The 25,126-nt window shown below is 55.5% G+C and overlaps 1 protein-coding gene across 5 annotated transcripts in view; it reads left to right on the plus strand.

Annotated features, from left to right (window-relative positions):
• The window catches only part of GFRA2 (GDNF family receptor alpha 2), a 117,618-nt gene that overhangs the window by 3,501 nt on the left and 88,991 nt on the right, over positions 1-25,126 (plus strand). For 4 of the 5 annotated variants that reach the window (XM_075910698.1, XM_075910696.1, XM_075910697.1 and 1 more), the window contains exon 2: positions 12,141-12,440. The exons of the other annotated variant lie outside the window; for it this stretch is intronic. In XM_075910698.1, the coding sequence (XP_075766813.1) occupies positions 12,141-12,440 (300 nt within the window). The remainder of the gene's footprint in view (positions 1-12,140; positions 12,441-25,126) is intronic. 5 annotated transcript variants of the gene reach the window in all.

Here is a 25,126-nt window from a genome sequence, read left to right on the forward strand (position 1 = left end):
CGGCACGGCGATGCTGCGCAGGCTGGGGGCGGAGCGGACCCTTCGGTCGCTACCCAAATGGGAGCTGGCACTTCAGGAAGCCTGGCTGCCCAGAGGGTGGCTGAGGAGCCCTTGATAATCTTCCCCCTCTTGGCTGAGAGCATAGGAAGCCAGGGCTGGGGGTGGGGCTGGCACGTGCCACGTGCCGCCAGAGCGAGAGCCGCGCTGTTGAATTGAGCCAGGGCAGGAGGAGTTGCCCCGAAGGCTCCCCATGTGCAAAGTGCGCGAGGCCCGTGTTCCTGGGGGCTGTGTCCTGGGAACCGTGCGGGGGCTGGCGCGAGGGTGCCCGGCGTGAGGGCCCTTGGGTCGCTCGCTGGCCCCGGGCCGGAGGTTTGCGAGTGCTCAGCGTGTGCGTCTGCGGGGCAGTTAAGCCTCCCGGGGGCTCTGAGGGGCAATTCCAGGCCGTGCGAAGGAGGCGCTGTCGGAGAACGTCAGGCGGGGGAGGGCGGCGGGGAGGAGAAACAGCCTCCGCAGGGGCCGATGTATCACTGGAGTCGGCGGAGCAACCTGGGCCTTGCGCCTGTGGTCTGGGATGCCCCCGAAGCGCCGCCTCTCTGGTCGGACGAAGATCAGGAGGGTTTGTGGTGCCGGGGGCCTGGGGCACCCTGGATGCTTGCAAGGCAGATTCAAGTTGGGCCTGTCCTGAAGGGCCGGGGTAGCAAGGGGACATGCTGAAGGAGCTCCGAATCCGGAGTGAAAGCCAGGGGCCAGGCCGGGACACCCGCCTTCTAGTCTTCTGAAAGCAGAGGGGGGTCCCCCTTGTCTAGCTGGCTTGGGGCACAGGGACCCCCTGAACGTGCCCCCTCCTGTTTCCGACCCTTGCTTGTGAGGCGCTAACTGCACCAGGATTGAATCAGCAGGCACGGAGGCACCCTCTGGGTGGGGCCCATCGATGGGCGTGGAGAGTGCTTGGTGCCCCAACGTGGTGCCACGCTGGCTAGTTGACCAGGACGGGCCCATCTGATACGCCAGCCGGGAAGCCAGGCCGGGCTGGTGTCTGGGTTGGGCTGCCTGTGCCAGAGGGGCAAATTCTGGTCTCTGCTCCAGAGAGAGGGCAGGGGCCAGGGCCGCCCCAGGCCTCCGGATCACAGCTGGTAGATTTGCTGTTGCATTTCCCGTCACTGCCACTGGGGACATCTCTGCCCAGGCTGGGGTCCCTGCCATAAGGCGCCTCCCTCCCCAGCGACTCCCTCCCTACAACCCAGGGCTCTCTTTTCACTGCATCACGCCCCGGCTCGTGGTCTTGTTCCTCGGCCTTGGCAGCGTTTTCTGGGGCAGCGCGGCCTCTGGGCCCTGCCGCCTCTTTGCTGGGCCTGGCCATCACCCCCTGCTGCAAACCAGACCCTTGCACTCCTGCGTCTGCGTGCAGCTCGGGACATGTGGGGAGTCACGTGGGGGGCTGGGCTGTCCTCTGCAGGGAGATCTGGGGGGGGAGGCGCATGGCAGGAGGCAATCCAGGGAGGAGGGCAGGATGGAGCGGCGGACCTGTCAGCTGGTGGGGGGAAGGACTGGAGCATGGATTTCCCTTTGAGTCCTGAGAAAGGGGAGACCTGGATCTAGAACCTAGGGGGGCTGAACTCCGCAACGAGTCCTTGAGAAACCAAAGCTCGCCCTCAGCCCCGGTGTGAGTCTGACGGAGCCCGAGGCGACCAGTGCCTGCGGGGAAGGGCAGAGCGAGGGCATCCGGCTTCAGCAATTAAAATGGGGTGGGAAGGAGATGTGACAATCTAGGGGGGGCATGTAACCCCCCCCCATGCATCTCCTATGGATGGAGTCACGCCAAGGATGCAGACAAGTGTGCGCGGAGATGGGGGCCGGGGAGGATGCGTCCGTGAAGGGGTGACGGGCAGGAGTCCTACAGTTTTGGGGGATTTTATGTCCCCAGGGGCAAGCGCTGTGGCCTGTGGTGGGGGGGCTTTTGTGGACGGGATACGTAGATGGTTAGCTGTAGTGGTTTGTCCAGCTCTTTGGATCCTGCAACCGGTAAAGCCCGGGACCTCTCCCCTCCAAATCTTTGTTCTTCTCGCAGTGATGAGCCTCTGCGGGTCCCTCGAAGGCAGGAACCTGGAGAGGCTGGTGCTCACTCCTCCCTCCACTGGCCCTCTCTGCCATTTGTGGCTGCATTGGCAACGTGGTTAGCTCGGAGAAGTTGTGGGGAGAACGTGGGGGATCGTGCAAGGCACCAGAGGCCCGGCAGCACTGGTCCAACACCGCCCTGCCTCGTGCATCCCTCCTACAGCCCCCGGGGGCTATCGGATTGGAAGGAGAAGAACTTCCAGCACAGGAAGAGTTAATTTGCTCCCATTGCCTGGCTGGGTGTGGTTTTGAGCTACAGTCTTTACGCCAACCGCGCCAGTTCCCGGGACACCTTTCCTGTCTGCCCAGAGGGCCCAAGATCCAGCGATGGCCCAAAAGGTCAGACACCTGCTGACCCCAGGAGGAAATCTCTGTGCTCTGTGGCCGGAGGGCAAGTGATGGGCACGTTTCCAGTAAACAGCTCTGCAGAGGCGTCACCATCCTGCCTGATGTGAAATTCCCCCAGCTGTTTCAGTCCTCGGCTCCTTCCCATGCCTCTCTCTGCTGCCCTCCACCCCCCCCCCCCCACCATTCCAGCGCTCCACAAGGCTCGGCCAGGACACCTCACTTCTGACCAATCTTCCCTCTAATCTTTTCCATCCACTGTGTGGAATAAAATGATGTGCACCAAAGCACGTGTGAATGTGCACCACCCAGCAGCAACACAGAACCTAGCTGTGGGCACTCTGCTAAGCAGCTGGGGGGGCATTTGAATTTTTCCTGAGCGGCCGCACAAGTGCACGGCTTACAGGGAACACTGCTCTTAACCTGCAGTGCCTCCCCCACACCTCCGGCTATTCTACTTCTGGCCACTTCTTCCCTGCCAACGCCCCTCTGTCTTGATCTACAACGCCTCCCGCTACTCCAGTCTGCTGCTGTACAATCCCCCTCCAGCCCTGCTTGCTCCTAGTCCTTGGCCTGCTTTTCTCTCTGCCAGCGCACAGAATGCTGCACTAATCTTCTCCGAGACGCAAAGGCCTTGCAGGACAGATCACTTGCTTGCGACATAAGTGGAGACTTGATCTCAGGCCCCGGATGGAAAAGCCCCCAGCCTCGGGCACCACCCCACTACCAGGGCCTGCTGGCGGCGGGGAACAAGGGCAAACAAAAGGCACCATCGCGAAGGAAGAGGGGTTCTTTCTCGGCAGCTCCGAGCAGGGCAGGAGGAAAGCACAAAGGCAGGGCACTGTTGTGAGCTGGGGTCGGGGGTCCATGAGGTGGTGAGAGGGGACTGTGAATAGGATGCCAAAGGAACTCCAAGCCAGGTGACCCTTGTTCGTGCCTGGCTGCTTTTTACCGGTGGAATCTGGGAGCTAGCACGGCTCTGCCCTCTAGGTGTCACTGTCTCCCTGCCATACCTGGCCACAGGCTGGGCTTTAAAATTCCCAGTTTGCCTTTGAAGGCCGGGCAGGAGCCGGCTGTGGGCGTTAGGAAGGATCAGGGGTGGGAGGAGGGGGTAGGAACCCCACGCCTCCCACATCCCCCAGCTGCAGAGGCATTTAAAGAGACACTTTTCTTCCACCCTCCGCTGCATGTCAGACTCTAGCACCCTCCTGATTTGCATAGATCATCTTCCACGCCAGTCGAGGAGGTGGCTCGGGTTTTATCTCCCGTCTCTGGGTGAAAGGCCGGTGCTGAAATTCGGTGGAATGTCGTTTAGAATAAATAAATGCCCCCTCCCCCATCCCTGAATGAATCCAAAGAAGCCGCTGCGTAGAAACGGAGATGGCTCCATCGAGATCCAGTGATCTGCTTTGGAGAAGGGGGAAGAAAGAGAGACGTGGGGGAGGCAGAGAGTCTGGGCCTGACTGCTCAGGGACAGGAGCTAAGTGGAAGGGAAAGACACGTCGTTTTCATTAGATTTTCTGCCAGCTCATATGAAGGTCGGTTCTAACTGTGTCTAAGCTGAGAGGGGAAGGTTGTATTTGGGAAACGCTGCATGGCTGCATCCAAGCGACAGTATCGCCAGCTCCACATGGTCAAGAATCCTGAGTCAAAAGCCCCCAAGCCCATGAAATTAAAAAAAAAATCCCATTGGGGTTTGGTTCTTTGCCTTTGGGGCTTTTTTGAGTGAGAGTCTTTCCGGGTCACATCTGGAAGCTTTTTCTCCCAACCAGTAGGGCTAGAACCAAGGCGGCGTCTCTTTTCAAGGAAGCTGAAATTCTCCTTTATTCCCCGAGCTGAGGCTTTGGGAAGACAAACCAGCTCTTGCGAGACTCTTGAGAAAACCAGAAGGAGTCTGGGCCCCCTGAAGAACGTAACAATTTTATCGGGGCACGAGCGTCCGTGAGTCGCACTGTGCACCTTCCTGCTTTGGCTGAAACTGACGAGCACGGCAACCTCTCTGACACCGGATAAAACCACAGGCCGCGGCCGCGCAGGTGGGGGTTGCGTTCCCTCCCCTCCCGTTCCTTTGCTCGCTCCAGCGCCCTTTGCCAGGACCAGGTCGCTGGGGAGCCAAGGAAGCCGGAGGGCTGCTCTGACTTGGGTTCCTCTTCCCATGGAAACGGAGAACAGCCATAGCGCAATATACTAGCCATGCCCCTTCCCTGCCTGTGCCAATTCTCACCTTCCTGTGGGTCCGGGTGGGGATAGGGCTCCAATCCAGCTCCACCCCCCTACATCAGCCATCGGGCTCCCTTAGGGGGCTGTTCTCTGCCCCTTTATGCTGCCCCATGAGCGGAACTAAGGATCAGGCTCTACAGCACCAAAGCTTTTTTGATGGCTCTGGGTAGACCTCCAGCATTCCCCATGGATCAGCCTTGAGCCCTCAGCCTGGCTCAGCTGTGGCCTGCAGCCTTCTGGCCTCAGCCTGGCTCAGCCGTGGCCTGCAGCCTTCTGGCCTCAGCCTGGCTCAGCAGTGGCCTGCAGCCTTCTGGCCTCAGCTTGGCTCAGCCGTGGCCTGCAGCCTGGCTCAGCCGTGGCCTGCAGCCTTCTGGCCTCGGCCTGGCTCAGCTGTGTCCTGCAGCCTTCTGGCCTCAGCCTGGCTCAGCCATGGCCTGCAGCTTGGCTCAGCCGTGGCCTGCAGCCTGGCTCAGCCGTGGCCTGCAGCCTTCTGGCCTCAGCCTGGCTCAGCAGTGCCCTGCAGCCTTCTGGCCTCAGCCTGGCTCAGCAGTGGCCTGCAGCCTGGCTCAGCCGTGGCCTGCAGCCTGGCTCAGCCGTGGCCTGCAGCCTTCTGGCCTCGGCCTGGCTCAGCTGTGGCCTGCAGCCTGGCTCAGCCGTGGCCTGCAGCCTGGCTCAGCCATGGTCTGCAGCCTGGCTCAGCCGTGGCCTGCAGCCTTCTGGCCTCAGCCTGGCTCAGCAGTGGTCTGCAGCCTTCTGGCCTCAGCCTGGCTCAGCCGTGGCCTGCAGCCTGGCTCAGCCGTGGCCTGCAGCCTTCTGGCCTCAGCCTGGCTCAGCCGTGGCCTGCAGCCTTCTGGCCTCAGCCTGGCTCAGCCGTGGCCTGCAGCCTGGCTCAGCCGTGGCCTGCAGCCTTCTGGCCTCAGCCTGGCTCAGCCGTGGCCTGCAGCCTGGCTCAGCCGTGGCCTGCAGCCTTCTGGCCTCAGCCTGGCTCAGCCGTGGCCTGCAGCCTTCTGGCCTCAGCCTGGCTCAGCCGTGGCCTGCAGCCTTCTGGCCTCAGCCTGGCTCAGCAGTGGCCTGCAGCCTTCTGGCCTCAGCCTGGCTCAGCCGTGGCCTGCAGCCTTCTGGCCTCAGCTTGGCTCAGCAGTGGCCTGCAGCCTTCTGGCCTCGGCCTGGCTCAGCCGTGGCCTGCAGCCTTCTGGCCTCAGCCTGGCTCAGCCGTGGCCTGCAGCCTTCTACTCTAACACTACTGGTGCGCATCCCAGCCCCCTCCTTGCCGCTCTTGCAGTGGTGCCCATGCCCCACACCCATGGCCTGCAGCCCTCGGCTATTCCTGCCCTGGCAGCAGAGATTTCCAGTGGCACAAGGGGGGCAGACTTTCCCTGGACTCCAAGCATTGGGGTCCCGAACTAGAGCTGGCCCCTCACTCTGCAGGGTGAAAGGCTGGGGCTCTGCAGCTGCTGGATTTCTGGAGTAACTTAATGCCGGACGGTCCAGTTCCTGTCTTTGGCACTGGGCTTATAAAACTGGTGGAGAAGCTGTTCCCAGGAGATATGTCCCTGTGCACCAAAAGGAAGGATCCAGGTACCGCACAGTCTTCCCTAACAGACCAAACCCTGCAGCCAGACGGCTCAGAGCGACCCTGTCGAACCGTGAGCAACAATGGCTGCTTCATCTCAAAAAAGATCTCTCGGCATTGGAAAAAGTTCCGAAAAGGGCAGCAAAGATGAAAAGGGGTTTGGAGCGGCTGCTGTATGAAGATAGATTTGAAAAGCCTGGGACTTTTCGGCTTAGAAAAGAGGAGATGAAGGGGGGACATGAGAGAGATCTATAAAATCATGGCCAGTGTAAAGAAAGTGAGTAAAGAAAAGCTATTTACTTGGTCCTATAACACCAAGAACGAGACGTCACCAAATTAAATTTAATAGGTAGCAAGTTTAAAACAAACAAAAGGTTGTATTTCTTCACGCAGCGCACAGTCAACCTGTGGAACTCCTTGCCAGAGGAAGTTGTGAAGGCCAAGACTTTAGCAGGGTTCAAAAAAGAGCTGGATAAATTCATAGAGGTTAGGTCCATCAATGGCTATTAGCCAGGATGGGTAGGGATGGTTTCCCTAGCCTCTGTTTGCCAGAAGTTGGAAATGGGTAACAGAGGAGGGACCACTTGATGATTCCCTGTTCTGTTCATTTCCTCTGGGGCACCTGGAATCGGCAGACAGGATACTGGGCAAGATGGACCTTTGGTCTGACCTAGTCTGGCCGGTCTTACGTTCTAACAGCTGCGAGATCCAATTAAAAACCTGCTGGAGGGTTGAGGGGTCCTGCACAGTCTGGAAGGAGGGCTGGCAGGGTTGGGGGTGGGGGAGAGCATGTGTGTGTAGGTATCAGTGGAGTGGGGTCTGCACAAGGGAGAAACTACCTTGGTAAAGAGCTGGGGCCTGATGCTCTGGTGAGGAGCACCAGATGCTTCTGCTGACTGCTGGTCCGTCTTGAGTCCAGGGTGCACAGCAAACCAGAACTGGCGCTGCTGGGGAAGATGGTTGGGAGCTGGCTGGATGAAGGGGAGGCTGGGAGCAGGAGAGGAGGTAGAGCAGAGCTTTGGGGAGCGCTCCGCCATGGGACAAGAGACGGGGGGACGGTCCCTGCGTGATTCTCTTTTGTGCAAATGTTTCCTTTGGTTTCCACCCCCGCTGCCTGCTTGCGTTTTGCAGAGTCTTTACTGGTTTTTATTAGCGCCTCAAATGGGCTGCGTCGGACCTCGAGCCTTATTGGCTAATTACATATCTCTGTAGCTTCCCAGTGCCTGCGAATGTGAGCACTCTGGAAAAGCAGCCGGGCGCATCTGGGCTGCTTCTTGGAACAGGCAAGGTTTGTTCCTTTGGGGGAAACCTATGTCATTGTGGTGGGAAATGATCGCACATCCCCTCGGTAACATGCAGCGGAGAGGCGAAATTCCCAGGTTAGCTAGAAGGGCTGAGGTGGCCGGACTGCTAGATACACCCAGAGCTAGCGTGGGCGTATCTACGTAAGCCGGGAAGGACGTCACCTAGCTGGAGCAGACACCGACCTTCCAAGGCTGCTGGATTCTTGGTGGACTTGGGTGGGAGCGCCAGGCATGCACTTTGATCCAAACAGAACAACCCAGGGCACAGGCTCTCAGCGGGGTTGTAACTTGCCAGGATGCTGCCAGCTGGAGCTGTAAGAGCAGCTCGCTAGCTGGCAGCAGGAGTAGACTTTTACCTTCTATGTGGCCCAGCTACGAGGGGGCCATGCGGGTTACCCAGCTCGTAGAATCCTAGGGTTGGCAGAGACCTCAGGAAGTCATCGAGTCCAACCCTCTGCCCAAAGCAGGAACAACCGCAAGGCTTGGAAGCAGAGCCAGGTTCCAAATCTCTTCAGAGCGAGAGGGTGTTGGATGCTTTCCCCCACTAGTGACGTGGAGCTGAGACAGGTCACGGCATGACTCAGCCAGGCAGGAAGAGAAGCCGGGGAATGCAGGAAGGCCTGGTTCCATCAGGGCCCTTGCGTGGCCTGAAGTTGAAGGAGAGGGGCTGTGGGAGTCAGGCCGTGCTCAGTGCTCTAGCTGGAGACAAGAGCCCCTGCATGCTCTTGAATGTGGGGAGGGGAGCTGCTCCTAAGGCTTTGTCTACACTGGCAGGTTTTGTCACCAAGAACTGCCTTTGGGGGACAAAACAGTAAGAGCGTGTAGCCTGCAATGGGACTTTTGTTGGGAAAACACCCAGTTTTGGTGACACAAAACTTCTACCCCTGAAAGAGACTTTTATCTTTTCCCTTCCCTTTATTGTCGACAAAGCCAGTGTGGACTCTGCTGTTTATTTTGTGGGGAGAACTGGCTTCCACCAGTATCTCCCCATGCCTGCGCTGATGGCTCTGCTCAGTGTTCTGTGATCTCTGATGCCCTGCAGGCCTGTGTTCCTCCACTTTCAAAACGCTGGGAAGTGTCTGACAGCTGAGTGAGCTGCATTGTTTGGGGAACAAAGAGCAAATCATTGGACTGCTCCTGTTCTGCCTTGCTAGGAACACAGGGGCAGGCAGGCTGCTGCTGCCAGGGGAGGGCTGGAGAGACTGCAGTGCTGCTTGCAATGCCTCAGCATGGAGAGCTTCTAGAGCTACCAGGGAATCCCAAGAAGCACAGGGATCAGCTCTCCCTTCCCACAACACTGCCCTGCTGGAAGCTTCCCCACAATGCTTTGCTCTGTCTGTCACCAGGGTGCTACCAATGTGGCCATAAATGTTGACAATGGAAGGCGGAAAATCCCGTTTTGACCGGTTTTCACTTTAGCATGTCGACAGCACTTTTATCGCCAAACCTTCCCGGTGTAGCCAGCCTGAGTCCCAAATGGACTCGTCAGTTACAAACAGTGATCCTGAGCAAGCCTGGTTCTATACCCGCCTCAGCTGATTCCTACTGGGAACCCAACCGGCTCCTGCGTAGGGTGAGTGGGAGGAGATCCAGGCGCTGCATATTACCTGCCCATCTTACCCCAGCATGCCAGAGGAGGCGGAGGCTGCTGGCAGCTCCTGGGGCAGAGAACTCCAGACTTCAGCTGCCTTTTAGAAAACGAACTTGCGTTTGCAGGAAGGAGAAGGCGGTGCTGCCTCTGGGCTGTAGTCCAGGTCTTAGTAGGGGAGGGAGAACTGCTCATGGCCCCTCTCCTGTTTGCATGAAAACTGCCGGCTCAGGATCTTCCATGAGTCCAGCATCCCCAGCAGAGGCTGCCTCCAACGTTAATTTTTTTTTATTAAATGTTCTGCTTTTTGAGGCATTTCTTTTGGGCAGATGAACTCCTCCCTCTTCCCCCCACTGCTGTCCGGTGCAGGCCACCCCCTGTTCTAGGACACTGCTGCAAATCCAGAGTCACTTCTGATTTGCAGAACAGGGTATTGGGCTCTCGCTGTACTAGGGCTGGTTTACAGCCAGGATCCCTGTTGAGTTTGGAATTAAACAGCAAGTCTTCCGCCATCATGCTGCATCAAAGTCCCCGGGGCTTTGCAGCAAGGAAGGAATTCAGGATCAGAGCTTGAATGGGAAAAGTGGTGTGATTTAGCCGGTTGGGCTCAGACGACTGGGGAGTCAGGAATTCTGGGGTCTGTCTAACATTGACTCATTGATCCTAGAATATGAGGAACAAATTCCCACCATATCCATGGGTAGAGCCCTGCACAGATACAAAATTTGCATCCCTGTCTACATCTGTCTACAGAAAAATATGCTGCGGATATCTGCGTCCACATCTGTGGCTACCCATGGATATAAAGCAGATAGCTCTTGATCTGCAGGGCCCTATCTGTGGGATTTGCTTAACATCTTGTCCTCTTAGGGTGCTTGAGCTCAGCCTCAGTTGCTGGCTGTTTACAGACTGGGGACATAGCCATAAACTGCAGCAGGATAGATTATTTATTACTATTATCGGCATTACAGTAGGACTTAGAAGTTTGCGTCAAGCTTTGGATCTCATTGTGCAAGGTGCTGTACGTGCAGATGGTAAGCGACAGTCCCTAAGGCTATGTCTAGACTGCAGGCTTCTTTCGAAAGAAGTTTTCCCATTAAAGTTTTCCCATTAAAAGCATTTGCGGGAAAAAGCATCTAGATTGGCATGAACGCTTTTCCGCAAAAGCACTTTTTGTGGAAAAGCATCCGTGCCAATCTAGACACGATTTTGCGCAAGAAAGCCCCGATCGCCATTTTCGCCATCGGGGCTTTTTTGCACAAAACAGTTTTTAGCGGTCTACACTGGCCCTCTTGCGCAAAAACATTTCCGGAAAAGGGCTTTTGCCCGAATGGGAACGTCGAAGCAGTTGCGCAAGAAGCACCGATTTCAGACAGTAGAACGTCAGTGCTTTTGCGCAAAATCAAGTGGCCAGTGTAGACAGCTGGTAAGTTTTTGCATAAAAGCGGCTGCTTTTGCAGAAAAACTTGCCAGTCTAGACACAGCTCCTGGGTTCTGTGCGCCTGCCACTGGGGCACCCCTGGGCGTGAACCAGGAGTCACTGGGGTTTGTTATCCAATGGATTGGCAGCACTTCCCCCACTGGGACGGCCCTCAGTTTCTGAGCCGTGGTGCGGATTGGCTGCCTAAGTCACATGGGGTTGTTCCTGTCCCCTAAGTGGATGAGTAAAACTCTTATAACCAGGAGGACGGGGCTGAAGAGTCCAGCAGGAGCTGGATGCTTGAGAGGTGTGGGCGTTCTGCTCTGGTGTTTGCCGAGAGATGACGTACTGCAGGTTTGTGAGCTGGGCTTTTCTCTCAGTGGGGGAGACTCGCTCTGCTCCTCCTCCTCTGCACCCTCTATGGAGGCTGGTCAGGGACCAACACTGCAGCCCCGGAAACAAGCTGATGAGTGATTCTGAGGGCTTGCTAATGTTTCCCAGTGTTTCAGTGCGTGATGGATTCCCAGGGACTGGCGACTCCCCTAAGGATAACAGCTTACTACTGCTGCCTGCTGCTGGACTTACTCATCTAGCTAGTGTGGCCGAGGCTGATGTTGAAGGCAGGGAGTTCCAGACCTGCTGGTGGCCTCCATGGAATGCTGTTCCCTAGCTCCTTCGGAGTGTGAAAAATTAACTTCCTGGGCCTGTTGGCGTAAGAGCGAAACCAGATTTATTGCATGGCAGCACCGGTCTTTGCCTGGCATGTTTTTTAACAGGCAGGATTTTCGTTACCTTGTAAAGATACTTCAGACTGAGCAGAGAGGAAACACATTTCGATGGCATCACCGATAACCCACACACGACTTTATATGTGTAGAGCAATGTTACCTAGTGGCCAGCGCAGCTGATGGGGCGAGCAAGGGCGTTGGACTCGATGAGGGGGTTGGACTTGTTGATCTCCCGAGGTCTCCTAATTGTCTAAGATTTCAAGTTTCTAGTCCCCTCTCTGCTCCTAATTTGCTGCATGACTTTGCACGAATCGCTCCATAGTGCGATGCCTCAGTTTCCCCACTCGGACCATGTGGGTCATTGAGGGCTGTCCGGATCGATCTGTTAAGGTTTGTAAAGTGCTCTACAAGGGAGTGGAGAAATGAGAGCTAGGTTTCTGCTCCCTCCCTCCCACACCAGGCGGGCTGCAGAGCTGACCTGGGGTTCAGGACTGGAATGGCTGAGGGTGCAACAGAGCAGCACCGAGGGGACTGGAAGACCCAGGGGGGCTCCTGGCAGAGATGTGGAGCTGAGGAGGGACCCCAGGGCTGAGGGAGGAGTGGGGGAGGGACTCCTGGTCAGGATCCCAGTGCTGGCGGCGCTGTGAGGGGAGTGCGGACAGGGCTGGGGGAGCAGTAGGCGCTGTGGGTCGGGATCATGTGGCAGGCCCAGGCGTGGGAGGGGGCAGGCAGAGCGGGCCGCTGCCTGGGTGGGGGGCGAGTTGTGGGCCTGAAGCACTGGCGAAGGGCAGAGCCTTGGCTAGCCTCACTCACCATGCTCTGGCCTTTCTTTCCTCCCCCTCCCCAGACCAGATCCTCCATTCCCTGGCTTCTGGCCAGACCCCTCCTGGCTGGCGTGCCCCCGTGGACTGTGTGCGGGCCAGCGAGCTGTGCGCCGCCGACCCCAGCTGCAGCTCCCGGTACCGCACCCTGCGCCAGTGCCTGGCCGGCCGGGACAGGAACACCATGCTGGCCAACAAGGAGTGCCAGGCGGCCCTGGAGGTGCTGCAGGAGAGCCCCCTCTACGACTGCCGCTGCAAGCGGGGCATGAAGAAGGAGCTGCAGTGCCTGCAGATCTACTGGAGCATACACCTCGGGCTGACGGAGGGTAAGCGTCCCGCCGGGGGGCCTGGTCCGTTGCGTGGGGAGGTCCCCCCCATGTAGCCCCATAGGAGCGTTCCAGTGAGTTTGCTCAGTAGTGGTGTGGGGGGGAGGCTGTTCGGGTTCATTGGGTTGTGGGTGGCGGGGGCAGGGGTGGTGTTGGCCCATTGCGTTGTTGGTGCGGGAGGAGTGGTCCTGGCCCATTGGATTGTTGCTGGGGGAGGGGTGGTGCTGGCCCATTGGGTGGTTGACAGGGAGGAAGGGTGGTGCTGTCCCGTTGGGTTGTTGGTGAAAAGGGGTGGTGTTGGCCCATTGCATTGTTGCTGGGGGAGGGGTGGTGCTGGCCCATTGGGTTGTTGTTGGGGGAGGAAGGGTGGTGCTGTCCCGTTGGGTTGTTGTTGGTGGGGGAGGGGTGGTGTTGGCCCATTGGGTTGTTGTTAGGGGAGGAAGGGTGGTGCTGTCCCGTTGGGTTGTTGTTGGTGGGGGAGGGGTGGTGTTGGCCCATTGCATTGTTGGTGGGGTAGGGGTGGTGTTGGCCCATTGTGTTGTTGACGGGGAGGAGCGGTATTGGCCCATTGCATTGTTGGTGGGGTAGGGGTGGTGCTGGCCCATTGCATTGTTGCTGGGGGAGAGGTGGTGCTGGCCCATTGGGTTGTTGTTGGGGTAGGAAGGGTGGTGCTGTCCCGTTGGGTTGTTGTTGGTGGGGGAGGGGAGGTGTTGGCCCAGTGGGTTGTTGGTGGGGGAGGAAGGGTGGTGCTGTCCCGTTGGGTTGTTGTTGGTGGGGGAGGGGAGGTGTTGGCCCAGTGGGTTGTTGGTGGGGGAGGAAGGGTGGTGCTGTCCCGTTGGGTTGTTGTTGGTGGGGGAGGGGAGGTGTTGGCCCAGTGGGTTGTTGGTGGGGGAGGAAGGGTGGTGCTGGCCCATTGGGTTGTTGTTGGGGGAGGAAGGGTGGTGCTGTCCCGTTGGGTTGTTGTTGGTGGGGGAGGGGTGGTGTTGGCCCATTGGGTTGTTGATGGGGGAGGAAGGGTGGTGCTCTCCCGTTGGGTTGTTGTTGGTGAGGGAGAGGTGGTGCTGGCCCAGTGGGTTGTTGACGGGGAGGGGCAGTATTGGCCCATTGCATTGTTGGTGGGGTAGGGGTGGTGCTGGCCGATTGGGTTGTTGATGGGGGAGGAAGGGTGGTGCTGTCCTGTTGGGTTGTTGTTGGAGTAGGAAGGGTGGTGCTGTGCCGTTGGGTTGTTGTTGGTGGGGGAGGGGTGGTGTTGGCCCATTGCATTGTTGGTGGGGTAGGGGTGGTGCTGGCCCATTGGGTTGTTGATGGGGGAGGAAGGGTGGTGCTGTCCCGTTGGGTTGTTGTTGGTGGGGTAGGGGTGGTGCTGGCCCATTGGGTTGTTGGTGGTGGTGGGGGTTCTGATTTGCTAGCTCAGTGGTAGTGTGTGGGGCTGGGGCCGGGGTTCTGGTCCCCTAGCTGGTCTGAGCTGCTCTGGGAAGGCCAGGAAGCCCTGGGGCCAGTCCTGGGAGCTGGTGGAGCAGGGTGAGTCGGGAGATGTGTTCAGAGCCTCACACTCTCTCATGGCTGCTGCTTTACACCTGTGCAAAGTGGAAGAAAAACAGGCTCGAAGGGGGAGCGGTTCACACCCGCTCTGCACAGGTGGGATAAGGGGGGACACAGGCCGGGCAGCAAAGCATCAGATTCTTCATTAGTGTGGTGGGGAGGAGGGTTTCCTACGAGAATCGAAGAGAGGGCAGCGGGTCAGCAGTGAAGAGCATTAACAGAGATGCCTGTGTGTGTGTGTGTGTAGGTGTAGCAGCAGGGTGTGTGTGTAGATGTAGCAGCAGGGTGGGTGGGTATGTGTATGTGTGTGCGTGTAGGTGTAGCAGCAGGGCATGTGTGTTTTCGTGTGAGTGTAGGTGTAGCAGCAGTGTGTGTGTGTGTGTGTAGGTGTAGCGGCAGGGTGTGTGTGTGTGTGTGTGTGTGTAGCAGCAGTGTGTGTGTGTGTGCGTGTAGGTGTAGCAGCAGGGCATGTGTGTTTTCGTGTGAGTGTAGGTGTAGCAGTAGTGTGTGTGTGTGTGTGTGTGTGTGTGTGTGCATGTAGGTGTAGCAGCAGGGCATGTGTGTTTTCGTGTGAGTGTAGGTGTAGCAGCAGTGTGTGTGTGTGTGTAGGTGTAGCATCAGGGCATGTGTGTTTTCGTGTGAGTGTAGGTGTAGCAGCAGTGTGTGTGTGTGTGTAGGTGTAGCAGCAGGGCATGTGTATTTTCGTGTGAGTGTAGGTGTAGCAGCAGTGTGTGTGTGTGTGTGTGTGTGTGTGTGTGTAGCGGCAGGAGGTGTTGCCGGAAGGACCAAGGGGCATGAGCAGAGCATTGTGGGGAGTCCGGGATTGGAGCGGCTGGGGGTGCTCAGTGGGTCAGGGATACGGGGCGTCCGTGCAGTTCTGTGGGAATGGTTTCATTCATCCTGCACCCTGGACAGGCGCAAGCCCGGCGTAGCACGGAGGTGGTGTCCGTCGGCATCTCTCAGCCTTTGACCCCCAGGGCGTTGGTGTTCGCATCCCGGGGAGAGCTCGCCCCTTGTTTATTGTCAAATAGGAACCGAATCGATGAGCGGGGAAGACCCACCCAAACTGCCCCCTTCCCTTCCAGACTCTGCCCCCTTTTCTCCCCCTCCCCATCTAGATTCTTCCCCCCCCCCTTTCGCCCACTCTCTCTCTCATCCTCTAGCCTCGGGCGCGTCCCAGCCTGGCCTTGGGGGTTGCTGGAGCTGGAGAGCCCATGAGGTTCCCCGCCCCATCACTTCTGGCCAAGGCTGAAGGCTCAGCTGTTGGCACCAGAGCAGAGGGCAGGTCCGGGCGGACGGACTTTGGGGGAGAGACGTGTGAAGAGGCTGATTAGGATTCCGAGAACCGGGCTGGCCTGGAAGAGGGGGCGAGGTGGGCGAGGCTGCTTTTTCCTAGCCGAGTGGCCACTGGCCTGGCTGATCCCAGGCAGCCCCTCCCCAGAAGGGGCCGCACACGCTGGAGCAGCTGGGGCTGGAATGAGAAGCCACGTCAGGGCACCGAGGCAGGTCGTGGAGGTGTGTGTGTGGGGGGGGGAGAGTTAATGTCCCATTTGTGTGAGTGGGGTCGGAGGGGGCAGGTCTCTGGTCAGGGCTGTTTGCCTGCCCCCGACTCCGAGCAGGCTCCGGGCTGTCAGTCTCGTCTCCGTGTATGCCTAGGCGCGTCCCCCGGGCGTTGCTTGCGGAGCGTTTCCCTCTCCGGCCATGCGCTGGCCCCTGCCCCCGGTGTCCATGGAATCCCCGGCTTGTCCGGTGGGAGCAGCACCCCCCCCATCCCCCGGTTCACTGTCTCTGGGACTTCCCATCTTCCTGGCTGGCAAAGCAGGCTCCCAGGTGTCTTTGGTTCTGCTCCAGCCTGGCTCATGGCCACCACACTGAAGTTGGAAGAGCTGCTGCAGATTTACACTCCTGAGAGCCAACAATGGCCTGATGTCCTCTTCCTGGCTCTGCCACTGTCTCACTGAGTGACCTTGGGCAAGTCTCTTTCCCTTTCAGCCTAGAGAGCCTCGGGTGCAGGAGGTTACAGGAGTGCGGAGAGGGCTGTTCTAACGGCTCTACCCCGGTGCTACTGGGTGGTTTGGGAACTGTGCAGCTGGGGGTCAGGGTGCCACGGGCTTCTGCAAACTCTCCTTTAGCTCATGCAGCAGGGCCCTGCGTGGGCAGAGCAAGAGAACTGGGGTTTGATCCCTGTTCTGGACAAGAAACTCTCAGTTCTCCTATATCTGTTACGATATAGAATCCCAGGGATGGCAGAAACCTCAGGAGCCATCGAGTCCAGCCCCCTGCCCAAAGCAGGACCAACCCAACTCAATCATCCCAGCCAGGGCTTTGTCAAGCCGGGACTTAACCTCTAGCAATGGAGATTCCACCTCCTCCCTAGGGAACCCATCCCAAAGCGTCACCACCCGCCTAGGGAAATAGCTTTTCCTCATATCCAAACTAGACCTCCCCCACTGCAACTTGAGACCATTGCTCCTTGTTCTGCCACCTGTCCCCAGTGAGAACAGCCTCTCTCCAGCCTCTTTGGAACCCCCCTTCAGGAAGTTGAAGGCTGCTACCAAATCCCCCCTCGCTCTTCGCTTCTGCAGACTAAATACTCCCAAATCCCTCTGCCTCTTTCAGCCCCTTGATTATTTCGTTGCCTTCTGCTGGACTCTCTCCTACGTGTCCACATCCTTTCTGTAAGGGGGGGGGAAGGACACAACTAGATGTGATATTGCAGATGTGGCCTCGCCGGTGCCGAAACAGGGGAATAATCACTTCTCTAGATCTGCTGGCCATGATCCTCTTAATGCACCAATATGCCGTTAGCCTTTTTGGCTACAAGGGTGCCCTGTTGACTCCTCTCCAGCTTCTCATCCGCTGTCATCCCCAGGTGCTTTTCTGTTGAACTGCTGCTTAGCCAGTCGGTCCCCAGCCTGTAACTATGCTTGGGATTCTTCCGTCCCAAGTGCAGGACTCTGCGCTTGTCCTTGTTGAACCTCATCAGATTTCTTTTGGCCCATGTGATTCCAGCCTCACTCCCTGTGAGCACAGAGGAAGGGATAGACCCTCTGTCTCCCAAAGAGGTAGGAATGGGATGAGGATTCAGGAGTTCTTGGTTCCCAGGCTGCTGCTTTGACTATTAGGTGTGGCTGACTCTTTATGTCCTATGACGCTGTCTGTGCGCCACAGAGGACCGTGTTCTGGGAATGGGATAGACTGCACGAGAGGTGACAGTACATCAGCTGTTCCCCACCTGGGAGAGAGCCAGGCACCACCTTCCTCCCAGCCATTGTCTGGCCAGGGTGTGGGGTGAACAAGAGCAGCACGAAGGACATGAGGGAGCTGGCTGCTTCCACAAACGAGCCGCCTCCAAATGTAGCAGCGGCAGCTGCTAGTGCAGGCCGGGGACGGTGTAAATCAGCGGCAGCAATTGAAATTGGATTTTGCCGGCGCGGGGCCCGTTTGTTTATTGGAGAGAGGATTATCTACTCTCTTCTCCTCATCAAAGGGAGCTGGGGCAGGGGGGAGGGTGTAGGAGGGAGAGGAAGCCGACTCTTCTCACCCCTCCCCCACTCGCTCTGCAGCTGGCTGTGGGATTAGGGACCCCTCAGATCGGAAGGGCTGCTTAGAATTCGGCATTCTGTGGTCAGGCGCCGGCAAGCTTCCTTCACTCTGCTCTTTGCAGGCCCCTCAGTCCTGAGTCTGTAGCCACCCCGCAGTTGTTCTGTCCTGGTCTCTGTGGAACAAGCACCACGCCGAGAGATGGAATCGAACCTGGGACTTCTGGAGCTTAGTGCATGCTGGGAAGGCTCGTGCATGCAAAGCCGGCTGGCGCTTGGCTAAGGCCGTAGAGCACACGCATTGTCTATCAGTGGTCTCAGGGCCACTCCATGGGACGGTGCCCTGCGCCCAGTAGGTGTGTGGCTCACACCAGGGCTGCTAGTCCTTTCGGAGTATCCTGCAGCTGAGATACGGGAAAATGTGTCGGTGGCGTTTGGATTGTGCTGAGTTTCTGCCCCAATCCCGGCTGAACTCTGCAGCAAACACATTTCCCTTGCTGCTCCCTGGGCTGCTGCCTCCAGCCAGAGCTGCAACTTTGTGGCCCCCCAGAGATGAGGGAGCCAACACCCCTCCACTCCTCTCAGCGGCTGGCCCTGCAGCTTTGCCCTCGCCGCTCATTGCAGGCCATTGGAATGCTCCTGACATCCGCAGGCAAAGTGGCAGATGTTGCTTCCTTGTAACAGAGAAGTGAAAAGCGAGTGGAGGTGGATGGGGGTATCCTGCATGCAGAAAGCGAGAGGGTGATGATGCCCCAGTCCTCAGCAGGGTGGGTAAGGTGGCATGTAGGGAACTCAGAAAGGCCCCAGGGGGAAAAAAACACCTCTTATGAAGGACATTGGCTCTCCAAGCGTTACTATTCCACTCTAAAGAGGGGTGGGGAAGCGGAGTCAGGGGACATTAAATGACTTGCCCTGGGTTACACAGCAAGTCAGTGGCAGAGGTAGGGCTAGACTGCAGGTTTGATGAGTCCTAGTCAGATGCATTGCCTGCTGGACCATGCTGCTTCATTAAAGATTCATGGCCAGATTTTTTTTAAGCCTTCTGCACCTAATGGCTTCTGTTTGGGCACCTGGAAGGGGTGGCCACCAGATTCAGCACGCAAGAGCTCCCATGAAAATTCTAGTCCTTATTTAGGTGCCTGTTGGGAGCTTAGCTCTGCTGAAAACCTGGCCCCGACTGTCGGGTGTGGGGAGGAAAAGTGGGGGGAGGAAGGATAAAGCAGAGAGTGGAACAGTAGAGAGAGTGGAAGAAGGTGGAAGGGGAAAGGCTCCTGCGAGTCACGTGCATCTTGCAAATGAAAACAATTCAGGGTTTTTTTCTTCATGTAATTGAGAGCCCAGAGAGTGTGATGGGGAGTGAAAGGGGAATAGTTTCTCTTTGTAACCATGGAGCACAACCAACACTGTAAGCCTCCTCTTTTCCTACCAGGGTCTCCTCCATAGCAGCTCCAGGTTGGAGGTAGAATCGAATGCAGCCTGTTCAGAGTTGCATCTATTCACCGAGAAGTGTGATTATTTTTTTAAACTAGTTTAGTTCAATCAGTGCAATTTTGTGTGTGGATGCTCTGGAAGTGGGTTAAACCAGGCCTGTATGCCGGTAAACGTCTAGGGGTAAACACAACCAATAGAACCAGTTTTTAATAAGAGCCTCCACACGGGCGTTTGCACTCATTGAATTAAAGTAGTGTACATCTGTGTGCAGACAAGACCTAGGGGCCAGACTTCCAAAAGCACTCAGCACCAATTGTAGGTTTCACATGCCAATTGGTGGAGGTAAATCTTTGACTCTAGGTCAGCTCTGCCGCGAAGTGGCTAGAAAGCCAGGCTGGAAACAGAAATTTCTACTTAACGGTGATTTGCCCTTCAGTACCGTGCATTCATCAGTTTGAAAGGACTTTGCACACTGGAACGAAGTTGGCCTTAATACAACTTTAGGAGGGCAAAAAAACCACTAGCCCCATTTCTCAGAGCAGGAAACTGAGGCAGAGAAAGAAACTAAGGCACAGAAAGGGGAAACGGTTTTGTTTTGATTTTTACCACATGTTGGCTAACAGAAGGTAAAATCCTAGGGTGTGTCTAGACTACAGGGTTTTTTCCGAAAAAAGTGGCCTTTTTTCGAAAAAACTTCCCCTGCATCTAGACTGCAGCCGCGTTCTTTTGAAAGTAAATCAAAAGAACGTGGCAGTTTTTTCAACCACAGAAAACCTCGTTTTACGAGGAAGAACGCCTTTTTTTGAAAGTGCTCTTTCGAAAAAAAGCGCTATGTAATGCAAACTATGCTTTTTTGAAAGAGCATCCAGACTGCCTGAGTGTTCTCTTTCAAAAAAGCGGCTTGCTTTTTCGAACGTACTGTTTATAGTCTAGATGCTCTTTTTCGAAAGAGGCTTTCAGTCTAGACGCAGCCCTAGTGAAGACCAGGTAGGGCTGTAGCATTCCCATCAGGGCAGGATGGTGATCCTGGGGGATTCTAAGGTTTAGCTCAACCTGTTAACTCATGTGAGAATTGCATAGCTTTGCCCTTCCTTCAGATTTGACCTTGTCTTACAATGTTAGCTAATGGAAGACCCTTGTAATCACAAGGCCAAAGAGCCCAATGCTCAGCCAGTGAGGAAGCTGACAGTAGATCCAGGATGACACCTGACTACACCCCGTGGCCGAATCTTTAGTAACAGACTAGGGCTGCGTCTACACTGGGAAGGTTTGGTGATGAAAGTGTCGTCAACAGGCAAAAAAGTCATCAAAAGTGAAAACTGGTCAAACAAGTTTTTCCGCCTCTCATTGTCGACATTTCATGGCCACATGGCTAGCTCCTCTGTTGACCAGATAGAGAAAAGCATTGTGGGTAAGCATCCCGTAGTGCGGTGCGAAGGCAGAGCTGATCCCTGTGCTTTTTGGGATTCCCTCAGAGCTCTGGGAGCTCTCCGTGCTGAGGAATGTCAAAGCAGCACAACAGTCTCGCGAGATCCCCCCCCCCCCCCCCCCCCGCAGCAGCAGCTGAACAGAAGCACTCCGGTGATTTTCTCTTTGTTCGTTCCTCAAAGAGAGCAGCTCACTCGGGTGTCAGATGCTTCCTGGAGCTTTGAGAGGGGAGGGCGGGGGCACAGGCCTGCAGGGCAGCAGAGATCACAAAACACTGAGCAGAGCCAGCAAAGCAGGCCTTGTGGGATACTGGCAGAAGCCAGTCCTCTCACCAGAAGGAAACAGCAGAGTCCACACTGGCTCTTCGTTGACAATAAAGGGAGGAGAAAAGACAAAAGTCTCTGGCAAGGCTTGATGTTTTTTGTCGCCCAAACTGGGTGTTTTCCCTGACAAAAGTCCCATTGTAGTGTAAACATTCTTGCTGTTTTGTTGCCAAACGGCCGTTTTTGGTGACAAAACATGCCAGTGCAGAGAAGGTCTAGTTGTAGAAAGTTGTACTGATGCCCAGCATGGAGGGGCGTTGACAACACTGTGTGAGGAACCCAGGGCTGGAACAGCAGAGAGCTGCTGCAGGGCCATGCTAAACCATCCTATCAAATCCCACCTTGATTTGAGACCTCATTTTGCAGGTAGACTCACTGCAAGGCAGCAGAACTCTGGGTAATCCAGGGTCCAGTGTCCCATCTCCATTCATAACTAGATCGCTCAAGGCAATGGTCCTCCACTTCTCACTGGATCAGAATGGTCTGATGAACCAGTATCTGATCTCTGGCCACCGCCAATATGTGATGCTTCAGAGAAGCTAAAATCTCCCACAATGCATCTGGCCAGACCACTGGTCTCCTCTCATCTTTCTCAAGTCAGTGAGTTTTGCATGCTCATGCTGCATGGGAGCTTAGTTCCTTGAATTAAGTCTAGCTGGTTTCACCCCAGTGCCTTTCCCGGAGGTTAATTGCATCTCAGCCAGCTTAGGGGGAAGTTCAATGCCCTTTTAATACTGGGTAATTTTCCCTGCAAGGAGCAAGGTTCAGGAGTGCTTAATTATTTATTACATTGGCAAAGCAATATAGCGAGAGGTTGGTGTTTCCTAAACACACTTTAATAAAGGTGCTATTTATCATGGGAGCATTAGCCAAGGTGAATGTGTTGGATTTAAACGAGGGACTCTCACAGGATGACTCTTAAGTGTTTCCGTTTCTTTTGATGGCTTTTTAGTTTCACCAACCTGTGGAAACAGACCAGACTTATGCGTGATGAAGGCAGGGTTGTTGTTTTCAATATTTATTGGTAGTACAGTAGGCGCTGGTCTAAACAAGGGAGTTACAGCCGGTCCCCGAGTTGTGAACGGTCGACTTACGACCGTTCACAGTTACGACCGAAGCTGTCATAAATGGCGGACCCCGAGTTACGAACGCAATCCGCGCTTATGAACAGCACGGTCACGTGTAGCTCTATGGGGTCCGACTTCCGAACAAACTGAGTTACGACCAATTGTTTGGTCCGTAACCGGTTCGTAAGTCAAAGAGAGGCTGTATTTTGAAATAATCCCCCTTCTTTTGAAATACTAAGCGGAGCATCCATACTACGAAGCTTGTTATTTTGAAATAAAGGGCTCGTTATTTCAAAATCTGTGCTCCTGCTTTCCTGGGGGAATGCTTATTTTGGAATAGCGGCCGTGTGGATGCTCCACTGCTGCTATTTCGAAATAATGACTCCCCAGAGTCATTTGAAGTAATTACTCCTCAGTGCTTCCTGGGGCTCTAAAGCGAGTTAGTGTGTCCACATTAATGGCTCCTGCCTCAGACTCATTTTGAAACTCCCCCGTAGTGGGGACACGCTATTTCGATTTTGTTATTTCGGGAGTTTTGATTTTGAATGTAGTGATTTCGAAATAATCTCCTAGGCTGTGTCCAGACTCAGGGTTTTTTTTGAAAAAAGTAGCCTTTTTTCGAAAAAACTTCACCTGCGTCTAGACTGCAGCCACGTTCTTTCGAAATTAAATTGAAAGAATGCGGCTTTTCTTTCGACGGTGGTAAACCTAATTCCACGAGGAAGAACGCCTTCTTTCGAAAGTGCTCTTTCGAAAGAAGGCGTTCTTGAAAGCAAACAGGCTTTTTAGAAAGAGAGCATGCAGACTCACTGGGTGCTTTCTTTCGAAAAAGCGGCTTGCTTTTTCGAAATTCCACGTGCAGTCTAGACGCTCTCTTTCGAAAGAGGCTTGCAGTCTAGACATAGCCCTAGTGGAGACCTGCTCTAGCAGAGCTATCCACCAATATAGTCAGAGACAGCCTCTGTGCTAAGGACCTCACAGCCTAGCTAGAGAAGACATGGGAAGGGAAGGCACGGAGAGAGGCAGCTCCTTCAGAGACAAAGCAGGGTCTGGGATAGAGCTAGGAATAGCATGTAGTTCTCCTGATTCCCTCAGTCTAGTGCTCTATCCACTAGATTGCCCTGCCATCACGTGGGCCTTTCTTTCTTTCTTTCTTTCTTTCTTTCTTTCTTTCTTTCTTTCTTTCTTTCTTTCTTTCTTTCTTTCTTTCTTTCTTTCTTTCTTTCTCCCTCCCAGATTCTGTTCCCACACATCACCCGGAGGTGGAAACTTCACCCGCAGGCTGCCTCTCTGTGTACTTTGAGCACCTCCAGGAATTCCTTGCATGGGCTCTACTTCCAGCATGTGCCTTCTGGTTTCTCTTATGGGCCTGTAGCCCCACTGCCCCTGCTCAAAAGGTGATTTTGCAGCCCCACTGCCCCTTCCTGCTGGCTGCTAGGTACCCGATCACATAACTCCTCACAAGGCACATGGGCCGGGCCGGAGTCCATTCACTGGTCCCTCCCCAGAAGGCGCTGGTTGCCATGGGAACAGCTTGGAACTGGGCAGGTGTGTTTGTGCAGCACCAGGTGAGTCCCTGGGCAGTGGGTGTAAGGTAGGTGGCTATAGAGCAAGGCCGTTACTGCAGTGACCGGGCGCTGTGGGACAGCCTGCGAGAGCTTGTCTGGCCTCTTGCTTGGGCCGTGTCTGAGCGGAGGTGATCTGGGCTCAGTTGAGAAGGGGAGCAGTGGAGGGACCAGTGCGACCATCCCACAATCTGGGGGGTTGTGTTTCAGCTCCCGGCCTGGCCGCTGCGCTGGGATGACAACCGGCTTCTCCAGCTCCTTAGTGCCAAAGAGGAGTGGACAGACACCCCCCCCAATTCATTTCCCCAGGGAATGGCCCATGGGCGGGGGTAGCTGTTAGAACCAGGCATGAGTCTTTCTCCCCCTCCTCTTGCTGCTCTACCCGGGTCCCATCCTGGCTCTTGCTAAACCATCCCCGTTCTCTGGCAGCCAGTGGAGCCACGCCCTTGTGAAGGGTTTCCTGCCACGAGATGCATTTATAACCCTCTGAGGAGGAGCTACTGGGAGGGCAGCCAGACCTGCCTGATTGCTTCCGGCCTCTTAATAGGCCTCTTCTCCAGCAGGTTTGGAGTAGCTTAACTCTAGGAGGACAAAAGCTGCCTTCCTCGGGCTAATCCAATCCGGACTGATGCAGAGCCGCCTGGACGCATGGGCTGGGCTCACAGCCTGTTTGTGGGCTTGGGAATGGGTTTAAACAAAGCCTGCTCTGGCTAAGGGAACTCATGGCTGGGTCATCATGGAAGATCCCTGTTTATCCACAGAGCAGGTGCCAGAATAAACTTCTCCCCATGCTCCCCTTGCCCCCTCTAGAGACAGACACCACCTCTCCCCCGCGATCACCTCCCTAGCAGTGTGAGGGAAACAGAGTCTGAGACGGGACAATTAGCAGGACAAGTGTTCTTGTGATGGCAAGATCTGTTGGAGAGAAGGTCTCCTGGTCAAGGAATCAGGAGGTCTGGGTTCTATTTCTGGTTCTGCCACAGATCATGTGTGTGACTTGGTCAAGTCACATAGTCTCTCTGTATCTTCTCCCCGGCCTGCAGATGGGAACTAATTCCGGTTTGTCTTACCTAGTGACCTTGTAAGCTCTCTGGGGCAGGAGCTATCTTTTCCTTGATGTCTGTAAGCATCTGGCACAAAAGGAGGGGCTTCATGGGGGACTGTAAATACTATCCTACTTGTAATTTAAAACACTAGGTATGAAATTGCATACATCACAGAAATCTCATGGGAGTGGTTGCTTTTGGTTCCTGGTGACCTTGGCTGGATTTGAACCCTTGACCTGATGGTAACAACCCCTATCCCCTAACACTTGTATTATGAAAGGCGGGTCCTCCATCATTTTGGGTCTGTAGGCTTACCCTGTATCAGCCTTGCAAATTTAAATTTGAAGAGCGAGAAAGGAAAAAGCAGATCTGACAGCATGGAGGTCTGTGTGTATTGATGCTGGGTTGGATTCTGTCTCTGTCTTTGAGAACAGTGAGCAAATCACTTAAACTCTCTTGGCAAATTAATCTGTGGCACAAGAGGCTGGAACTTGCATTGATTTCTAAGAGGTGCAGCTGCTTTGGCTCCTCCATTCCTCGCTACCAAAACGGACCGGTGGGGAGGTTTGTTTGGCTAAAAGAAAACTCTGAAGAATCTGTCTGTGCTTTGGCTTGACGCGACTGTTTAAAAAGCCTCTCTTTTCTCATCACAGCACTTTAAGGATGATAAAGTCAAAACTCAAGTGTTCCCAAAGCAAGTGGTGTTTTGATTTGCTCAGAGTTTTGGTTCAGCTTGAAACAA

The sequence above is a fragment of the Pelodiscus sinensis genome, chromosome 28 (genome assembly GCF_049634645.1).
Source record: "Pelodiscus sinensis isolate JC-2024 chromosome 28, ASM4963464v1, whole genome shotgun sequence".
NCBI lineage: Eukaryota > Metazoa > Chordata > Testudines > Trionychidae > Pelodiscus > Pelodiscus sinensis.